Below are 23,081 nucleotides of genomic sequence, written 5' to 3'. Positions count from 1 at the left end.
CTGTGACAATGCTTAAACACCGAGCTGAAACGGCTATACAACATTGTGAGAACAGAACAATTTCAAAGCCACACTTTCTGAGAAAGGAATAGCCTTCAAATATGCAGGCCACCTGGTTCGTTGGCGTTTATGAGAGACTGATTGGTGTGACCAAACTGGCGCTTAAAAAAACTTTGCGCAAATCACTTGTTCCAATGGACGAGTTTCGAAATCTCGTTAAAAAAATCCAAGAAACGGTAAATAGCACACCACTCACGTTTCTGTCAGCAGATCCAATTGAACTGAAAGCTATTATCGCGAACTATCTTATGTACGGACATGATATGTCATTGTTGCCTCACGAAAATATTAAGGATGACTTGGATATAACATAATGCCGGTAGAGATAAAGTCGATAGCAGGAGAATAAGGGCAATTTGGTCTTCTTGGTCCATAATACTTCTCATAGGATTTGACAGTTCCCGGGCGCTGCCATTTTGGTATCATGTGACTGACCTATAAATCATGTGACCGATCTGCTTGTTGTGATTCGTCGAACTCGCGCAACATTGCTGCAGGTAGCCCCCACACGGTGATTAACTTCCTCGCGTGTCGAGAAAATATCAAACATGCTAGATCGGCTGCGTCTCGACTCGCGAGGGAAGATACGCAGCAAAAAACGACCCCACACAGTGAGAATTTGCCTGTCGCAACATGCACGCGTGTCACTTGCATCACGCAAATTTTCACCGTGTGGTGCAGGCTTTAGAGTTGCATAGGGCCCTATGTGAACTATTAAAAATGGATTAAATAATCATCTTTTTATAAGATTAACGCAGCGGGGAATGACATGTATTATGCCTTTCCTGAATCTCAGTCAAGGGTCATGTTATTGCCGCTGGAGCCAATAATGTCTACGTGGTTCCCTGAGCAAATCCTTTGGGATGAACCTAAGTACTTTATCATAGTAGCTAATTTTGACCAGTACGATTGCGCACAACACCGTGGAATATTGGCGGGCTGCCCTGTTTTAGCTTGTTACTCCCACCATAGTATCTGGTTCTCACCATGCATTGGTGGCCTGCAAGCACAGTTTCAGTGCGTCGAGGGGGTGAGGAGTCAGATTTATCCGTTTCTAGTCTTCTGATAGCGTTCGATGACGAAGACGATGAAGCTGGTGTGTAGCAGTAACAGGCTGATCTGCAGCATCCAAGGAGTTCCACCATGACGCAGCGCACAATCATTTATGTTATCCAGTTCAGGTTGTTGGTGAGCAAGCGAATAGGCAGGTTTCCCATTTGATTTGCACTGGAGCCTTTGTTAGTTATTTCGCGTTTTCAGACGCGTTGGGTGTTTTCCTTTCGTAAGACGTCAGCATCATCAACCATGATCCTATGGATGCCGGGGACCTTTGATTGAACATCACTTTCATCATCTACCTCTTTGGTTGTTTTCAGGCACATTGCATAACTACTGCTTTTACAAAGGTTCTGAATATCTTCTGTTTTGAGCGTCAAGATTCCATATTTTTCCGCTTGTCATTTAAATCCTTGTTCGTGTCTGGCATCTCGATTGCACTGACGTCTGCTTTCAGTTGCTTCAGATCATTACGAAGTTTCGAGACACCCGAATATCCTTGATAACGTTCAAATGCAAGTTTGAATTAGTCTCGCCTTAGCGAGTTATGCTCGTTAAGCTTTTCGGTTTTCTTTTCCCTTTATTTCACTGATATATTTATTCTTTTTGTCTAACTCAGTCTCAAGGACGCTGTTCTCGAGTTGTAACTCGTTAAGTTGAGTCTGCAGACTGTCGTTAATGGCATAAGTTTTTGATATTTTGAGAAGAAGTCACGATAGCATCGTACGATAGTATTTCGTTACTACATGCAGTTTGGCTCTGTTCGGCTCTGTTTCACCTAAGAGAGGGTTTCCTCAATAAGACGCACAGACTGAAAAAGCACCGCATTGTCGGATAGAATGGACCAAACCGCAGGCTATTGTTTGTGAAGTCGTTTGTGGTTAGTTTTGATATACATGTAGATTGATCAGTTTCATCAGACATGAAAGTATTTACATTGTACACCCGAGATTATACATGTCTGACATGATCACTCAGCTGATTCACGTCATAAGATTAGTGAGTTTCCCTTAGTGCAGATGGCAGCACCTTCTTGTCCATTACATTGTGTTGGTCAGCATCCCCTGATTTCATGTAAGGTAAATGGGGTTATTAGAGCCCCCTTTTCACCAATAATTTTGGTTACGCGATAGATTTCCAGACAGATTCACTAAAACTGGCCAGCATCTTGTAGTGGCACCTCTTCCAATTTTACAACTTGCAATGCAATTAAGTGCATGTTTTTATGTATGAGGACATTTTTTTTCACAGGTTTGCGGTCTTTATTGGTAATAAAGCTTTCAATATTATTCCAATCTAGGTCGATGACGCGATTTTGCTGGTATCAAAAGATATTTATTGAACACATTAAGTGATGTTCGATGCAATCACTTTCCATCAATTTAAACAATATCGTTGCAAATCACTGATTTTAAACTGGTGCAAAAACACAAAGTTCTAGTTATCACCTCTGTTGTACATTACACCTTATGTCAAACAACAGCTTGTGAAATTCTGAATTAACTGACGGTCTTGTCGTGCGCCGTTCAAAACTGTAGTTTCAGTAGTATTGGGTCATGCATCAACCCCAACTATAGTAGGCACCACTCCTTAACGGCAATGCAATGTACCATGAGAAATGTTGCTATCTAGTCAATGGTCAGTGTGGCTTTAACCAGAGACACCAATAACTTTGAAATTATTAATATTGTTTCCATATAATTTTGGATAAACTAATATGAAACCTCAAATGTATCATTGTTGGTACATAAAAGGTTAACGTTGTATCTAAATCGGATAGATTTATGATCGGATAGTATTTTCATGATCTATGACAGGATATATTGAGCTATTCACAGGGGCTACATGCAAATACCCCGAAACAACGGGCTACAAATACCCCGAGGGTACCTTGGTCAGAAAAGTGTCTCTGAAAAATTTACCTTTGATAATGAAATCAAATGCCGCATATATTCTCTACACTCAATAATGATCACCTGAACCAAGTTTCAAATATATATCAATGCTCTGCAAGTGTGGAAAATTCAGACCTGTAAAAAGTTCGATCCCAACTTTTTTTTGTAGACGTGGCTGATTTGTTTACTTCTTATAGCCAAAGCTCTTACACAACATGTTGCATAATCCAAAACTATCTATGTTGTGATACTCAATAATCACCTCTTTCATATCCACGCTTGGGTTGGCTGAATAATCACATGGTTACCGGAATATGAATCAAAAACTTTGCCAGGGGCTACAAATACACCATTTTAGCTTACTTATATGGTCATGCTTCATCCTCCCTGTACGATGGCCTCTGTGTATTAAAGCCGGTAGTTTACATATGTGTTTTTCTCTTGATTTGCGAATACGCAAGTTGATTTCCCCTCTGTTTTCATTGGAGCCCTTGTTCGTATCCTTTGAGTTTTCAGACGCGTTGGGTGTTTTCCTCATGTAAGGCGAGTGAGCCTCATAAGCCATGGTCCTTTGGATGCGGGTTCCTTTTCGGTGTAGTTTTCGGTGCACATTGCATTACTACCGCTTTCACAAATGTTCTGAACATCTCGATCAAAGGAGTTCTGTTTTGAGCGTCAAGATTCCATATTTTTCCGCTTGTCGTTTGAATCCTTGCTCGTGTCTGGCATCTCGATCACACTGACGTCTGCTTTCAGTTGCTTCAGATCATTACAAACTTTCGAAACACCCCAATGTCCTTTATTACGTTGAAATGCAAGTTTGATTTAGTCTCGCCTTAGTGAGTTACATGATATGCTCATTACACCGTTTTCTAAGCTTTTTGGTTTCCTTTTCCCTTTGTTTCACAGATTTCTTCATTGTTTTGTCTAACTCAGACTTAAGGACGCTGTTCTCGTGTTGTAACCCGTTAAGTTAAGGCTGCAGAATCTCATTAACGGCGTCAGTTTTTGATAATTTTGAGCAGAAGTCACGATAGCACGATAGTATTTTGTTTCAACAAGTACATGTAATTTGTTTGTTCATGTCTTTGCACTACTTAAACGCATCCTAAAATAGTGAGCAATAAATCTCTTGTGAATGATCGAATAACACATACGCGGTGTTTAATTAATTAATGGTCGCAATTATCGTTATACTCTACTGATCAGGAAGTATCTACAATGTTAAACTTTGGATAACAAGTCGTATCTTCTTACCAAGATTTAATGGACATTGCAAATTGTGACCTTATATGTTTACCTCTTTGACTTTTTGGAACTTTAACTTTCGAGGCGCCACAGGATTCAAAATGGCCATTGTTTTCCTCTCGGAACAGCGGCAGTGCTACATGTATACAGTCATGTTCATGTATATAACAATTTGATGAGTATTCTATCGATAAGCAAATATCGAAATATATACATGGATAAGAGTCTGAGGTGTAGATGACCGAAAGAGTTATCCCATTCAACAATAACATACATCGCTTTATTATCTTACGATTTTAGAGCGCTAAGTTAGGATGAATGGGACGTTTGGTGTGTTACCTTTTCCCCTAGGTCAACCTCTGCGTCACCTTTCAATATAGCATCTACGACATGTGTGTTAGAACTCTTTTGTATATAATACTTTTCTCTTAATATGTTTTTGGTCACAAAGTGTTTGAATTGCGGGTTCAAATTTATCGATCGCGGACATTTTGTGGGCGTATCGTCTATTTACCGTTTTTATACCCGTCAGCTGCTGCCACCTAGTGTCAAGTCAGATTCGATCGGCGCGCCATCTAACGTCGTAATATAGAGTATTGTTTTGCACTGCCATATTGGCCGTCACACGTGTTCACGACGTAAAGGAAATGCATTGGCAGGTGGCCATCAAAACGTCATCTCATGAAGTCACGTGAAGAACCTCTAAAGAAAACTCTACGAAGTCGAAAACACCTCACGTAGGGCTAGTAGCGACTTACGAAATCGATTGAAGTTACGAGTGCTTCGTGAATATGACGCAACTCGCTAAGAACCACCTAGTTTGCTTACTAAGCTCTATTAAGAAGACTCCATGAATACGGTCCCTCAGGTGTAGATGATTTCAAGCGATTGAAACTACATGTAGTTATCTCATTCAACAATAATAGACAATGCTTTGTTATCTTATGATTTAGAACACTAAGTTGGGATGAATGGAACTTTTGGTGCGTTACCTTCGTCTCTTTGTCGACCTCTGCGCCACCTTTCAATAGAGAATCTACGACATCAAGGTGACCGTTTTTGGAGCCGTACATTAGCGCCGTCCAGCCGTTCTGAAACAAGACAGATATACTGACGATAACCAAACATCGAAATACAATTGATTATGTTAATTCCTCCTAACAAAAGATATGTGAGGTTACAGATAACGAAAGATTAATAACTAACAGTGAAGTGTAATATACGAAATAACCATAAAGAAACAAACAACAAAAAACAGCCAAAACAAAACACACACCCCCACCCCCTCCCCCTCCCCCCCCCCCCCCCCCCACAACAGAGCAATGAGCAATATAAGTCTACAGCGTCTACTAATGCATGCATGTTGTCACTCCGAGGAGTGATAGAGTGCAGAAACTGGCCTCTGTCAAAAGTTAGTTGACCCAGCATTCAATTGCCGACTTTAGGAATAAAATATTGATGTCGAAGTCCACCTCCAGCTGTTTCCCGAGCATTGCCTTGGTGAGCTGGCTATCTTCCATGTTCCACAGTGTGGCGCACAGTTCGACTGAGAACGCGTTGACAACGGTCTTCTAGAATTTTATCCGGGTTTGCGAAGCAGCCTGAGCAGCCACAAAACAGGTGTACCGCTGGGTCAGTAAAGGTTTGGCTGCATTTATTTCATTATTGTTTGAACAGCAATTATCAGCGTATTCAGCCTAGCAATGTCAGCATATTTGTTAATGTTCTCTGCATCGGCTAATACCGCTGTCGAAAGAAGGGATCGAAGTCCAATGAGTTTTCAGCATGTAGAATTCGTACCAAGGAGTCATTTTCTGCACTCTCCAATAATTTCATATATTCTGTATAGTCAAAGGAGCGGTTGATGACCGTTTTCCGCAGGACTTTGACAGGGAAAAGTTCAGGATCATCACCCGCTACAGCTAAATATTCGGATAGATCACAGCGTGAGATAGTCTCTTTTATCAGCGGAAAAAAGCCTAGTATACATTTGTCACTGTTCAACGCTCATTTAGTGATGCGAATCTATCTTTAAACACCCTCCATTGGAGTGCAGACGAGGAATCCTCCCCATGGCAACTAGTTGGCGCAGAAATAGTAGGCATGCACCTCTTCTCTATAAACGCCTCCTTGCTATTCGAACCAATCATAACTTGTGGAATCGCGGTTCTTGTAAGGTGGAGAAGGTCTTGCATTCTTTTTCGGCAGAATATAATGGCTCTTCAAGTTCCATGATTTCGCTGTCCGATAGAGAGTTCATGATCAGGACCTTAACCTCCGTAAGCGATCGAGGTAAACAACTTGAAACTCGACACTCGATTGAAGCCCGATGGTTGATGAGTCCTGGGCCAAGAATGCAGATTAGCGTGTTCTTTAATTTCTGCGCCGCGGCGATTGTAGGTTTAAAAGAGTGGAGTGCGTGATACCTCGGTGAACACAAAAGGTCTTTTCTCCCATTATTGAATCCCCAAGCATCCACTTTCGATTTGGCTTTATGAGACATTGTCAAAGCCCACAGTTTTAGTGTTTCTCCAAAAACAATAACAAGGCATTTATCACCATTGTAATAACTAGCATATACCCGAGGCGCGGGCTGTTCGAGGTATAAAAATCGGATTGTGTGGGTGCAGGTGTGTTGTGGGTTTGGTGTAAATGGGGTGCTGGTTTGTTAGTAACACTTTTTTTCATGAGTGTAATACTTCTTGAAAACGGAACTATGTAACCATGTACATGATGTACAGGCGTCCACAATGCTAAACCAATTTTCGGAAAACGAAGATGGTGCAGACTGGTGATGTACTCGATATCAGCCAGCGATTAGCGCCAGGATGGTTTAAGTTACCGGTGTGTGCGTAAATCTTGTCTCCCGTTGGGTACATTGTGTCCTAAGATGAGCTATTTGTGAATAAATGGCTGTCTCGAGGTGGAAAAGCAGCATTTTTCCTTCAGCATGTTCAGAGATGGGCGCCGCCATCTTGCATGCTGGCGTCAGTGACGTCGATTTTGATTGGTGGATGATGCGCGCATGGAAGTGACCATTTGAACAGGACATCTGATTGGTTGATCGTGGAAGTGGGAGGTGGCTCGGCAATTTTCGTGACGGTAATAATGCAGAGAGATTACTGATGAACTTCTCGGCGAAGAGATTACTTGGAGCTCTCCAGTTGAGGTCATCTCCACAAAGTTGTTATTTATTCCAAAACCACCAAGATATTCGACGTATGACACCCTCAGTGACACTCTTACTTATGATCCACACCTACGAAGCCAAAAGTTGCAAGAATTCGACGCATTTCCGAGGCCCAATTTTAAAACAAAAATCACCTCCTATTTAGCGGCCACAACGCGCATTAAAGTATATATACCTCCACTTAATCGAATACTAGTGACAATAGCTCATCATGCTTTCATAACGTTACTAGTGTAAGATTGTCAGCCTGGCATGGAGATCCGCAGTTTTCCTCTCCAATTTCGCCCCGACTCCTAGGACGTCCAGGTTATCTGGGATCAACCCATCTGTGAACAGGTGATACAACCAAGTTGACAAAACTCCACCCTGTCGGACCGACTGGTGTAGAGGAAACCAGGGGGACATTATATCATTGACTACTACACAGCATCGAGCATTTTAATTGCAAGCTCTCGTTGGTCACCAGAATCGTTTGTTTACCTCATAATGGAAGAGTTTGTAGAATATGTCATTATGCCATACAGTGTCAAAGGCTTTAGCAGTGTCGAGGACACCGGAGTTAGACTTTTGAGCGCCTTTCAATGTTGTGTCAGATGGTTTCCCGCAGAACAAAAGCGGTTGAAACGCATCCGTGTTTCTTTTGGTACGCATTCCGTTGCGGGTTCGGAAACACTATGCTATTATCTTCGGTCAATCAGTTGAGTCTGTTAAGCATTAGCCTTTCCTACAATAGTGCCTTATATAGAGCGCAGAATCCAAATAAAATCTGCTCAAAGCTCTACCTCCCCCCGAATGCAGTACTGAATAGCCAGGATTTTAAAAGGCGCTTAAAGGCAAATATAGATTCAGCCTCTCTGATGTGCTTCGGCAGGGCATTCCATAAGTTGGGGTCGCATGATGAAAAGCAGCGGTCACCAAACTTGGTCCTTGAACGTGTGCACACCAATTGGTGTCAGATGACGATCTGGTGTCACGCGGCCTGTCCACACATTTTAGATTCTGGTTGACTGGTGCCTTACCATGAACCACATTGAAGCTCAGCAGGAGTATCTTGAACTGTATTCTCTGTTTAACAGGGAGCCAGTTGAGACATTTGAGGACAGGAGTGATGTGTTCATGCTTTCTAGTTCTGCTGATGATCCGGGCTGCTCGGTTTTGGATTCGTTGGAGTGAAGCAATGGTATTTTCGGGAAGACCATACAGCAGACAGTTGTTGGAATCCAGGCGTGAGGAGACGAACATGTCCACTGAATATTGCGACATGACGTTGTTGCTGCCTAATGACACGCAATTGAGATAAGACACTCGTGTTAAAACAAATATATAGAAATGGTCCAGGGACCATGTGCTCACCTGTGTCAAAGGGAAGGCTATGGGGTCAGTGATTCTGACATTGGTAAAGCTGTATATATCATTTTATGGTCAGACCAGCAATTGTCAATGATCCCAGTATGGTCCACATGATGTGCATTTGTAAATACAGGGTCTAATTTGGTGTGGTAATCAGTTGTTTCTTCAGTGACTGTTTGCTTCATGTTATATTCCTGGAGAAGGAATTTTTCAAGTTTGTCATTGAAATTTTCACCTCCCACTATTGAATTCATGTTGAAGTTACCAAGAATGGCATATGTTTCAGTCGGCTGGTATGATCGGAGGCAGGTGGCGAGATTATCAGTGACATGTTGAAATGAACATATGGGTGATGCATAAACGATTAATATGTGAAATATTTCGGGAGAATTTCGGGAGTGTGTACATATATATATAGTTTCGAAGTTTTGGTTTCTGTAAAATATCTTTTCTAGAATTCTGAATTCTTCTTTTACATACAATATCAAACCATGTGGAGGTTGTTTGTTGCCGTGGACCTGGGGTTGGTCATGACGAAAATGCTGGAAATTAGGCAGTGAGAGACAAGTGTCTGAATTGGTTTAACCGTGATTCTGCAAATGCAACAATGGAGGCTGCAAGGACATTTGGAGCAGCTTGAAAATTTTTAAAGTTTTCATTGCGGAGGATATACGATGAAACACTGCAAGAAGTACCTACCATAATGTTTTCTTCAAATCTTTCACTTTCAGACCAGTAATAAGAGAGAAACCCTATATTTTCATTTATGACCTTCGGCCCTCTGGTGGCCAAACCGTGAATCATGTGAGACCGCAATTGAGCGTCTGAGTAGCGATCACCCAGGGGTACATGTGTACCAAGTTAGAGTTCAATAGCTTCAGCGGTTACAAAACGTGCCACTGTTGTCTAACGGCAGTGCCCCTGGACGATCTTGACCTTGTGACCTTGAAAAGTAGGTAAAAAAACCGCAAAGGATACATGATGTAACACTGCAAGAAGTACCTATCATATTTTCTTTCAGATTTTTCGGACCAGACAAGTAATCATATATTTTCACTTTTAACGTTTGGCCTTCTATTGGCCAAACCGTGAATTGTATTACGCCAAGATTCGGTATCTGTGTAGGGGTTACCCAGGGGTACATTTTCATAAGTTTGCGATCTCTGGCTAAAGTGGTTACGAAACGTGCCACCACCGACTAACGGCGTTGCTGCCGACAAACTTTGACCTCTGTGACCTTCAAAAGTAGGTCAAATCAAAAACCCGGAGGATATGTGATGTCCCATTTGTAGAAGTACCTACCATATTTTTTTCAAATTTTTCAAACCGGTAATAAGGGAGAAAACATAATTTTTCTATTTTTCAACTCTGGCCCCCTGGTGGCAAAACCGTGTATAATATGAGGCCGCGATTTGGTCTCTGAGTAGCGGTCACCTAGGGGTACATGTGTACCAAGTAAGAGTTACAAAACGTGCCACCCATGTCTAACGACGACGACGACGAAGGACGACGACGGTCGACGACGGACACTGCGTGATGGTAAAGGCTCACAGGTGAGCCAAAAAGGCTCAATTTTGTGTAGAATCGGCGTGTCCTTGAGCGGAGCACTGTAACAGTGCTTAATGGTGAGGTCCGTACATCTTACATTCTACGTGTTCCTGTGCGGAGAAATGAAGCTTTGCCAAAATACATCTACGACAGCAAGGTGACAGTTGTGAAAGGTGAGCATCAGCGCTATCCATGGACGCCGTCAACAATCAAGTTTTAAAATATCACCATACATGTATATATATAATTAGGTATACGTAAGAGCTAGAAGTCGAGATCACTTTGAGTAGATTCAATTCAATTCTGTAACCCATGCACTACTTTAAAACCACCAAATTATCGCGCCTTATGATTCATGTTTCCAACTTACAAAGATTTCTGGAGAAAAAAATCATACTTATTTTGGCTGATCACGAAATATCTTCCGTTTTTTTCTTTCTGATTTTATTCATTGAACAAAAGGTGCCGCGTACCAAGGTACATTATGGCCACCTATTACAACTGGAGTAGCAGAATGCAGGTGAATATAGGTTGACAATCAAATTCACAATTTCCCAATACTTTATGAAGCCATATCTTTGCAGTGTGGTCAGGAGGGCTAAAAGGCAAATCTGTTGGAGTTTTTGATAAATTCCTTGACGACGGTAAAAAGTATTGGGTTATGATTTACAAATGGAAGATCAAATCCAAAAACTACTTGTCTGAGGATTAGATTAGGAGAAAAATTGTTGAGAGAAAGACGACACGCGTCGAAAATACGTCTCATATCAGCAGAATTGCACGCTGAGGGTCATATAGGTTGCAATTAACAAAGTAATGGAAGTATGTCTCAGAGTCTTGCCTATAGGAGTACATAGGAGAGTCGATGATAGACCTTGAGCAGAAATCAGATTTGAGAGTTGTCTAAACAGGGTCTTTCAAATAGCTTGTCAGGCAACTAGGGAACGTATGGTTTCAACATCAAAGCCGCCGCTCGTTCCAAAAGACGCGCGTTTGGACAAGCTCTCTCGGGTCACGCGTTGACCCAGGCAAATTCCACACATCTGGAACTTGAACAATTATTCTTCGATCAGCTGAACATAGCCAAATGCTCCGTTTTAGAGCAAACGCCAGCTTCAAATGCACATATTTCTATACATCTATTCAGATATAGTGTCAAATATTCAGATATAGTGTCACTTTTCGACAGTTTTGAGATGTAGTGACGGCACTGATTTGAGAATAATTTTCGAAATGCATTTTTCTTCTCCGGATCATCACATAGTGTTGTGGTTAGCAGTTAATAAGCAGTTAGGTATGTTGTCGGTGCTAAATGGACCATCTAAAGGTATCATAAGGTTCCATTTGATGTCATCTAGTGGGATATTCATATCTTATCAAGTTTGACTACAACTAGTTTTATAGCAGATCACTTTCGCGTTCGCGGTAAAGATTTAAAAAGAGTATGAAAACACATTCAAAATATCTCGACTTTTGTGGTCAAACGTTAGCATGTTTAGAAATCAACATTTTTGTTTTATCAACATTTCTCTAATTCAATGTCTCTGATATTTTGAAGCCCAGTTTCTTTCCTTTAAGATTAGAAAACGGTTCATTTTCCCATCGATGAGCTTGTTTTGGCAAACATTTAAGTGCAAAAGTGGCGTGAGGAATACTGTCCAATATTGTTGAACACGCCATTTGGTCTGAACCTTACAAACATGATGTGTATATTCTGAGTCTTCTCATAATGTGCCTGTCACAAGTTTGCCATTGATCACAACCTAATTATGGATTTTTTATAACAAATTGCAAACCAATCAGTGGGTGCATGCATGCAGCTTAATTTCGATTTGCTTATTGTTTAGTTTGGCAATTAGCAGCCAATAAAAATTAAATAACGTATCTACCTAAATGGTTTGATCGTTCACTCTCCATTGACGTATTGTTTCAATGCGTACATATGTGGCTCTCCTCGGGTTTGGTCGGTCAGTAAGGGACGGTTCATATTCCTACGTCTGTGGGGAGGTTAGCAATACATTTGAATAGGCGAAACATGAATTAGGCGAAACAGGAATAGGCGAAACAGGAATAGGCGGAACAGGAATAGGCGAAACAGGAATACACCGTTCACATCGATATAAATTTTAAAAAATGTATATTGTATGTATTTGTTATCCGAGAACTCTTATGTATACTGCATGTGCGGTGTATATTTTCGTTGAATATTTGATCTTGTTATCATTGTTTTGCATCTGCGCTCAGTTTGTAGCTGAAGTAAAACGTTCTTCATCACGACTTCTAATTAATTGCCCGAGAGAGCTGTGGGATCAGATGAAACTTGCCGTGACCTGTCTCTTATTTGAGAGACTCTGGTTCTACCAAGTCTAAAACGAGTGTTATCAATCTTACATAAGCCATGACCAGCTCCGAAAAAAACACGTTGTTTGAAGTATTGTATTTTATATCTTGTCCTGAAAGAATATAATGTAGGTGACTGCTTTATGTTGGCGGGTAAATCGTTTCAAAAGGAACAAGCAGAAGGGATAAATGAGTTTCTTGACCTGTCGGTCCTACAGAAAGGCGCATGGACAGCTAAATGACGTCGCAAGTGTAACATCCGAAAATCGTTGGTCGATCCCCTAGTTATAACAACAACAAGTCTGGATATGCGAATGTGGTGTTTATTTCTCAATGTTGCACTGTCTACTATGAATTAAACATTGCATGCTGTGCACTTCAAGAGCATACATTTTGTACAGAGCCCAGTCGTGCACTGTCTACTATGAGTTACACATTGTATGGGGTGTGCGTCAAGAGCATACACTTTTTACAAAGCACTACAGTCATGCTGACTCTCAAACTCTCAAAGATGTGGGCCTACTACCTACGAAATAAATAACAGGGGGGTTTAATGATATTTAATGATATTTAGCTTGGACCATTGGGGGATCTAAATCATCTTTATCATAAAAAGAATGCATGTATATAGAACCGCATTCTCCTTTGCAATTTTAGGTTGAGCAAGAAAGCCAGGTTAGAGGAGCCTCCTTCAAACAAGATGTATGTTGTGTCAGAAGGACAATTGCTATCCGTGTTCAATGCTTGTCACCAATGCGGTTATGTTGGAGCAGAGGCACGGGTGTCGTCAGAGAAGAGCTCCATGATCTACATTACTCAGTCTTGCCTCTCATGTGACAAGGAATGGAAGTGGAGGAGCCAGTCCATGGTGGGGAAATACGCCTGCGGCAATATTGGACTCTCTACAGCAATCCTTGCTGCAGGAGCGATTCTGAGCAAGACTCTGCGGGTCTTGGACTTCTGGGGGGGGGGGGGGGGGGGGTGCAGGGAATCTCTCCTATGACTTATTTTGGTAATCAGAGAAATTTCTTGCACCAGGCGATTCGCAATGTGTGGGAGGAGGAGTCCGTCAGCAGTGTTAGGTCTCTTGGAGAAGTTCCCAAGCTCCCTGGAGACGCAAGATGCGACTCAATGGGCCATTGTGCCAAGTACGGCAGCTACAGCCTGCACGACACAGATTCGAACAAATTTGTAGTGACAGAGCTAGTACATGTATGACATATCACAGACATGCACATTGCATGTTTACAGATGAAGTTTGAGGACAACTAATGATTTTTAATTTATATTTAGTCTAGATTTTAGTTTGTAAAAAAAATGATAAAAGCTGTGTAATGAAGAGTTGTCAGGTTAATATTGAGTTCACCAAGTCTAAGGTAGGCGTCACAGAGTTTTAAAATTAGTGTTCCCATGTGCCTGGCAAACTATTTAATTGTCAGGTTCAATTATTTCAGCTTTGTCTCAAATTACATATTATTATCTTTGCAGTCAACAGAGGTAAAAATAGCTACCACATGGAGCTGGAGGGTCTGAAGCGTTGTGTCAGCAAGGTTGAGGAGGAACTGCCTAACCAGAAGATGGAGCTTATTACAGATGGTCACATGTCTGCTGCAAAATGGGTGAGAGAGAAGCCGGCCAAGAACATCAGGCACTACTTCGATATATGGCATGTTGCAAAAGGTATTTACACAGTGATCACGGCAAAATGCTGTCACCAGTTTAGTAATTCGCATGATTACTGCCAAACAATGAAACAATCTTCAGGGCATATGAAGGAAGCAGAATTGGTGGGAAACGGAGGCATTGCTTGGTTGCCTCCTTTAGTGTCAAGCCCTGTAAACTAACGACATTTTGACCAGCCCGGCCGACGGCGGTCTCTCCTTGAGCACATTCTCTACTGGGAGGGCTGTTTGATACCTCAGTTAGTATTGATGTTTTCAACTAGAAGCATTACATGCAACTCGAAATACTTTTTTCAGGATTGCGGAAGAAGTTAACCAAGCTTGGTAAGAAGTTCCCCTTAGTATTGAAGTGGATTCGAAGTATAATCAACCACTTGTACTGGTGTGCTGTCACAAGTGACAATGACAAGGAACTTATCATCGCCAAGTGGAAGTCCGTGGTTAACCACATTGCTAACGTTCACAAGCACGGTAGTGAACTTTTCCCTAGATGCATCCACAGAAGAGTCCGGCAGGGGAAGCAGTGGTTCAAAAGAATTAAGTGCCCTACACTTGGACGTATTCCTAGTAACCTTTTGCTACATCAAAGTAAGATTTTAGATCAGATTGTTTCAGATTGAATCGAAACTTCCTATTTCAATTTACTAATCCTATTCATTTCAGGTTCCCAGGAGTATGACAAAGTCTGCAACATACTTGTGAATACGAAGTTGCTGAAGGCAGTGTCCATGTTAAGTTCCCATGGCCAGACATCAGGGTTGGAAGGATGTCACAGCACTATGATCCACTTTGCGCCAAAGATGTTCCACTTCGGTTACAATGGAATGAAAAGCAGGTAGGTACACACTAACTGTTCTGAATTACTAGTGATGTAACTGCTCCTCTTGCTCTAAGCAACTCTCTGAAATCATTATACATGTAATCATGTTCACCTACAATGTGTCTATTTGTTGTCTTTCAGATTGCAAATGGCAGCACTCCATTTCAATGAAAATGCAGGAAGAGCGCAAGGCAAGAACAAAGATGGTTCACTCCGATACAACATGCGAAACCCCAAGAACAGGCGTGGAGAGTATATTGTAGCAGCAGTGGCAAACAGCGCTACGTTTGGTAAGTATTTAGTGTGTTACAGTGTTGCAACTGGAGTATCAAATTGGATAAACCCTTTCTTGTCAGAAATTTTGAGTTTTCCCGTTTTCAGATGGAACAAACTTGGGGTTTTCTTGCATGAGGTTTGATTTTTCAGCTGAGTTTGGGGTAAGCATAATGATACCCAGGGTCTAAAATATTCTTCAGCCAGTTAACATCAGTCAGCCACAATGATAAAATGTCTCCACTTCTGTCTTTCAGGATATGTTGAGAAGTTTGCAGCTGAGGTCCGACGGCTAGTGACGAGTGGTAAATTGCACGAAATCAGTGAACAAAACCCTCCACCACTATGTGCCAAATTTGAACGACCACCTAAGGAAGAAGCCGTTGCCAACCGTCGGAGGTTCTCACGTTTTTATAAAAGGAAGTGAGGCAGATAATGGTATTTCGTTGCTGCAGTCAATGTATGATCAATCCTGTTCAGGAAACAGGGGAGCAGTCAATCATGAAATCGAAGTTGAACACTGACAAAAGTGTTGAGTTGTATATCTGTAAAATCATTTATTCTCATGTAATGTACATTTCAGTAGAAAGAATTGTAACTATCCATGGTACTGACAAGGAACCGAGAACTGTATAGAACACAGTGTACTTTCTGATTATTCAAGAAGTTGTAGTTTTTCAAACATGGATATAGACATGTAGTATTATTTGATACTATCAAAGAGTAGAGACATAGTCACAGAATAATTAAGAATATGTTGTTACTCCTTGAACAGAAAACCCACAAATATGGCATCCTCTTCAAGTCCAGGTGGAGGAAAAAATGCTCTTACTTTGGAAACGACACACGAAGGAACTACGACACGCATGTCTTTTCCTAAATATCCATAGGTCCAGCGAATAACTTGGCGATAAGCAATGTGGCGGAGTTTCTTGTGAGCTGGTCCCTCATAAGCCTGCTTTCCATACTGTTGCTTGTACTGCAACCAGGCAGTTTCAAGAACATGCGTATTTAAACACACTGGGTCAAATCCTTCATGACATGTGATGCAGGCCACCCCCTCTTGTTCAGTTCCAGTCTTTATTCGGATTTCATCAAGTTGTTGACAACAGATGCACTCTCCCCTTGTTGGCATAACCTGGCAAAAACCACAAGTGCACCTAAAAGGGTAAAACAATAAAAGATATTAGTCACCATGAAGAAACTAGTGGCAAATTTTGATTGCATGTATGTATGCATGGCCAGAGATGCTTGTGCAAAGATCAGCTGATTACGTATATCGATGTACACGGCAATGCACTGTCCCTGCACCACCCATGGCATATGCTCTGCTGAGAGGGTTGGCTTAAAAACACGACTTCCCCACTAGAGTCCCTCATTTTACAAGACCAATGGCCTACAATTCATGCCTAGGACTGTCAACTTACCAATTTCCCAGAACTGTATGGTCAATTCTGCCTTCTACATCGTCATTATCAACGTCCATTTCAATTTGATTAAGATTGGCATCGTTCGGCGGCTCCGGGTCGTCGGCCTCCGGTTCGTACATGTACGGTTGAATAAAGACCGCGTCTTCGTCTGCCGTAGCTGGAGCACCTTCACCAGGTTCATCACCTCCTCTCTCATCAAACACAATAGCATTTTCATCATCGTACAATGAAAAATCCGAAAAATCTGAAGAATCTAGATCATCCATTGTGTACAATCAGTGTAGATTGGCATTGCATGCACTGATCTGTTTACAACGCGTCTCCCTAGATTAACGTCACTTCCGTAAGTTGAGCGAGGTGGTCAAAGATGGCGAGTGTTTTCGGAATATCGCTTCGGATCATAAATAAAAGCACAATTTTTGGGTTTATACCAACTTTTATGCCAAATGTCTTTGTAACCTAAGGTTTAAGCAGTATGTAATGATTAGGAATCAGCCAAAGGTTATATGTGTTACATTCGACGATAAATAAGGACTTTAATGATCAGGAATTCGCTCACAGGGACAATATATTCATTGCGGTATTTATATGTTTTACCACTTGAATTGCATTCATCAGCTTGACATGAACGATTTTCAATGAATCAAGCATGCTGCACGGAAGGAGCATAGAGAAATCTAGTTGATCTTCCAAGAACGGATGTTTCCATGCAGTAAGTTGGTGCGTAGCACGCACATTTTACAATAACAAATTTCTGTTCAAACATCGTCTGCTACAGAAATGTTGTAACATTAGACCATTTTCCTAGTTTTCCCCTTAATAGGCATCACAGTTCAGCTCATCCTAGCACCAGTGGTTTTCAGTATACTTCGTCTCTCGACACGAGGTAGGACCGGTGTGAAAAACCTGAAGCTCAGGATAATGAGCACTGAGAGACAACAATTAAGGCAGCGGTTACCAACAAGCTACTACTTACCCGAGATATCTCATAGTCTACATAGTCTACATGTGCTCCTTCTGATAGCAATTTGAGGACTGCTGCAGTATCTTCATCTCTGGCGGCTTTGACTAGAGATTTACCCCGACTCTGAAATTTAAGTGTAATATATACGTCACAGCGTCCTATTCCCGAAGCTTTCAGAAGAAGAAAAAGACATTTGACACGATATATTTGTATGGGTGAACCAACAGCAGTTTGGTGCTGATATCCCAACACTCACGAGAGGGCACAGGCACATGGAACTAATAAGAGCTCAATAGCCCCCAAATCGACTGACAAACACACAGGTTTCTAAAGTTTCTGAAACTTTTCCAATTTTCAGCGAACAGGTAGATATTAAGTGAATATTGGATTCCTGGCCGTTGAATATGGAAAAATATTCAACGCCTCGTGAAATAATGGTTTTAACCATTGAATACTTTTCCATATTCAACGGTCAGGAATCCAATATTCACTTTATCATAAGCGCGAAGCGCTACTATGGTTAACGTGCATACGACGTATCCAATGTAAACAATGTTTCTCAAGTCCATGGATTCGTTTCAAATGGCTTAAATTTGACTTAAAATGGACGCCAGAAGAGACAAACGCGCGAATGAAGCAACTCGACTATTCTGAGCTCCGAGAGAGAACCACGTGAATATTCACACTGTTTTTTAATCACACTTCAATTTCAGGGGGTTTACCCCCCGACATATGTGTTTTGATTTTTGATACTTTAGTGATAATATCCAAAAGATGCTTAAAATGGATATAATCCCGAATTAATGAAGCAAAAGACGGGCAGGCGTTTCGAGAAAAAAAAATTATTTTGAGATTTCAATAAACCTTTTGAACGATTTCCACATGGGCCGTGGTGGGATCCGAAGACACCTTAAGGAGGAATGTATGTTTTTATGGGGTACCATTGGTTTTGCAGATCTTCTGTTTTTTTCTAAAGAATAATCAATATTCGCTAGCAGGCTTTTTATGTTCCCAGGTATGAAGAGGGTTCTATGTTCCTCAGGTTCTTTGTTCATCAGTCTGGTGTTCCTCAAGAGTCAAGTGTCTTCAAGTCTCTTGGCCTGCAAAAACCCTTTCCAACCAATTTTTTATGCATTAACCATTCGGCAACATGTTGGTGCGGGAAAAACCTGATCCCTGACCCCTTGAATTGGTTGCCCAGGTACGACCACAAGCAATTGTCTCAAGGAAGCCACCAGCACGACCTCTTGGTAGTCTTGCCAATATCATGCCAGTGAAAAGGAAGGGTAATGATGGTTGAGGGTTGCATGGAGGATACCATCGAAGGAGTACCTCTTCCTCGCTCTGGGTGAAACGTGTCAAAGGACTGCACCATCATGAAGGTTTGGAGGTTCCATCCACTTAAGCACCCCAGGGTAAGTAGCTCAGAAGGACTTATTGAGAGGCCAATAGGGGGGTTGAGGGCCCTTTCCCCCAATGCACTAGCTAAAACATGTCAGCAGGACGGGGGGGGGGGTTAGGGGCTCTCCATGTCGACAGTTGCGTGAGTTCAATAGAGTTTGCACTTTACATTAGAATCTGCCAGAGTGCCAGACTATCTAGTCCGGACACCTTTCGGGGGGGGGACATTTTTCATTTCTTTGCCGGTTATTAATGATGATGGAGTTGAGTTACTGCTAAAGAGATACACGGAGAAAGCTGTCTATCAAAACAAAAAAATTGGCGGAAGGAACTATAGCAGGTTCCCAACCAGGGGGTTTGGGGGTTTCCCCCCCCCCCCCCCAAAAACCTAAAGGCGCTGCGCGCTTACTAGGGCACTGCACTGATAATATTACCTCAACCATTATTATGCCCTGCTATCATTGCATCCTTGACAAGGCGCCAACATTTCAGTCACACAATTTAACGAGAGATGGCGACACTGTTGCCTTCCCAATGTCATGGGCAGGGGTGGGGCATTTTTGAACATTTGACTCATAGTTTGTTCATCTTTGCTGTGGGCCTCGGCCTGTGAGAGGGGATCCTCCTGCCTCTGTCATTTGTGTCATATCTGATATCAGGAGCCTTGATGGCTAGGGATATCCAGTGCCAGGGTCATAAAATGGTGATTTCGATGCTTCAATCTTCACCACCGCGCAGCAAGTGTCCGCCATGTTGTTTTGAGCGGTGGTGGACGGTGACGTCATCGCGCGGGAGCGTTGGCCGTGGAATATGGGATTATATTCAACGGCCACGTGACGCGAATGACGCGACGTGATTGGCTCACATATTAATTAGGTATGATAATAACGATTACTGCTGTATGTCATGATGAAATATAATATGCCCACTATGCAAAACAGTTTAAGTTTTGAAAAAGATATTTTGAGATTACGTTGCCAGTCGATTCGGGGGCTATTGAGCTCTTATTTCCGCGTGCCTGTGGAGAGGGTTAAAAACATGTACAGGGTTCGAACTGGCACGGTCTAGGTCGTACTCATGAATGGTGATCCGATGGTCACCGGAACAGACTCCGAGGCGTTTTTTTTTCCATTGGCAGATCAGAATTGGTTAGAATGGCAGGCGGATCAAGGGGGGGGGGGGGGGTCGTGAACGTGTTTTTTTAGAATAAGTCAAACATTTCGATCAAAACAATGTACAGACTTTATTTCTCATGTTGTATTAACACTTTAATGGATCCCTAATACCACAACGAAGAGCGTATCGGCCACTTGTGATGACAGTCCTTCTTGCTTAACGTTGGGTCCAAAAGTCCCCATTGTGTCTTCGATCACGTTTAAGTGCCAACCCGCTTGTAATTACGCCATTATAGTTATCAATTGTAATGTCGCAAGATTAGGTCGACATTTGTAAAAGAAAAGACTGATGGTGCATGGTTGTAACATTCCCATGTCTTGCTCTCCCTCTATAATATAGCCTACTAGCCTAATTGCCTGCGTAAGTAGCCTCCCCTCCCATTTAATTGTTTACTTCAGACAAAAATGCAAGGTGTCAAATCGTTGGCAACACTTCCTCTTGGATCTATTTCTGCTGGGTCAGGAAATTACATTTTCGGTTTCCAAACTGATATTTTTTTCCGAAGCGGGAACCCATATCATTCACTATGTGATGAGCTTGATGCCTTCAATGCTTTTAGTTTCGGCTTTGCCCTCAAAATTCACATCATAGTAATAATGCTTGTAAAATAAACTGTAAACAATTTCCTCCTGAAGGACCACAGCTCCTTAAGAACTGGCACACGGACAGGATTTCACAAAGAAGTTATAAATATATCAGGACTTGGCAATTGCTACCCCCCCCTCCCAAACTTACAGATCGTTCCCCTACCCTGCCATAACAGAGACTTACTACTTAATCTGAATTTCACTGAAAAAAGTTTTGTTCCGCCAAGTCACCGTTGTCAGGGCAATCCTGAGATGCTTGGAAATCTCATATCGCCTCCTAAAGTTACAAATTTTCGGGAGGGGGAGGGAGCAATGTCGTGTTCGATGCAGAAATGCTTGAAAATTGCATATTTTCAACTGCCTCCTGAATCATTATTATTTCTCACGAAGCGTACTCCTGGTTGATGCTGAAATGCTTGGAAATCGCATCTGAATTCTCAAAATGTTCTGGGAGAGGTTCCAGGTCTTTCGTTGGCACCCACCTGAAAAGCCCACATGTTGTTGCAACTTGGAGACACCCTACCGCCGTGCAAAAAACCCTGGAACCGGTGCCGGTAGAATATTATCAGTGTTTCGTTGAGCACAAAGTAACTCGATTTCAACTATGTTAAGCTGGTTCTAATTTCAGTTGAACTTATTCAACTTTCAGTTAAAAATAAACCAGATCAACTGAAAAGTGTTTAAGTTCAACTGACACATAGGGCAACTGTGACCACACCATCATTGTACCATTTAACCGGTGTGACCGCTGAGCACTTCAAATGTTGCCAGCTTTTGTGTAAGTATTTTGTGGTAATTGGGAAACATTATCGTAAGTTCTTGATGGAAGGCGTGGTTTTATGACTTACTCAGTGGACGTTGCATTACTTTGTTCATTATATATTTATCAAAAGGACGATGAGGACAAAATAAACGAATGACCGATATAAATATTCGGAAAAAGTGAGGAGTACCTGAGAGCATTCTTTCTCATCACTTGCCGTAGTTTTAGGCACTGCGCCATCTGAAGGCCTACCGACAGACGTTTTCTGAGACTGTGAGAGATGCTACGAAAAAGAATAAAAGGTTTTTAATTTGGGGGCGAAGTCTTTTTCTCTGTGACCACACCATCATTGTACCATAACCGGTGTGACTGCTGAGCACTTCAAATGTTGCCAGCTTTTGTGTAAGTATTTGTGGTAATTGGGAAACATTATCGTAAGTTCTTGATGGAAGGCGTGGTTTTATGACTTACCCAGTGGGCGTTGCATTACTTTGTTCATTATATATTAATCAAAAGGACGATGATGACAAAATAAACGAATGGCTGATATAAATATTACCAACAACTATCATCAATGAATAACCCAAGATATTAAAAAAATCATCAGTTTGTATGATCAATCTTCTGAAGTCACCAACACGACATTTCTCCTGAACGTTTCGATTCGCCAGCCCTGCAGTACATGTAAGCTCATGACGTTGTTTTAGCGCGGTGGATGAAAGTGATTACTCCCCCCCCCCCCAAGGCTACAGTGTGAACCCAAAGATACACAGCTTTCTCTCTATGCTACTTGGACGAAAGCAACACCATCGGGCTGTCAAGTGATCAAACCTCGACGCTAGGTGGTTTAAATTTTACAGTGTTGCTAAGGCACAAGCACCACAATGGTTTGATCTTCGTGGTACTCATTCATATCGCCTAAGTCATCAAGATTGTATAATTCTTTCACCTAGAAAGGCAGCCTCACAGAACTTGGAGATGACCAATTTGTTTTCGAAATTCCCGATTTTCCGCAGGCAGGGCATGTCGATGCAGCTAATCGAAAAGTTGATGAGACTTACATCCAGAATATTTTCTGAGCGCGACCCCAACTCGTGCCAAATAATTATTGACCCTTGCTGGGCAGGAATTTGAACCAAAAAAAATATTTTTTTCAGTAAGTCAGGAACGAAGTAAAATGTAGAAAATACTAGTAGTTAGTTCATGAAATATTATTTTTATCCGAAGAAAACAAAAGATAAGCCAATAGAGTTTATATTTTATTCCTAAACAAAACTCCGTCACAATCGGGATTTTAT

General features: G+C 41.7%; 1 protein-coding gene across 1 annotated transcript in view; it reads right to left on the bottom strand.

Moving 5' to 3' along the window:
* The window catches only part of LOC135500177 (ankyrin repeat domain-containing protein 29-like), a 651,767-nt gene that overhangs the window by 560,063 nt on the left and 68,623 nt on the right, over nucleotides 1-23,081 (bottom strand). The window contains exon 5 of the mRNA XM_064791424.1: nucleotides 21,974-22,066. Coding sequence (XP_064647494.1) covers nucleotides 21,974-22,066 — 93 coding nt within the window. The remainder of the gene's footprint in view (nucleotides 1-21,973; nucleotides 22,067-23,081) is intronic.

This window comes from Lineus longissimus, chromosome 16 (genome assembly GCF_910592395.1).
Source record: "Lineus longissimus chromosome 16, tnLinLong1.2, whole genome shotgun sequence".
In the NCBI taxonomy this organism is placed as follows: Eukaryota; Metazoa; Nemertea; class Pilidiophora; order Heteronemertea; family Lineidae; genus Lineus; species Lineus longissimus.
Note: the sequence above shows the minus strand (reverse complement) of the source record. Positions and strands in the feature narration are given on the sequence as shown.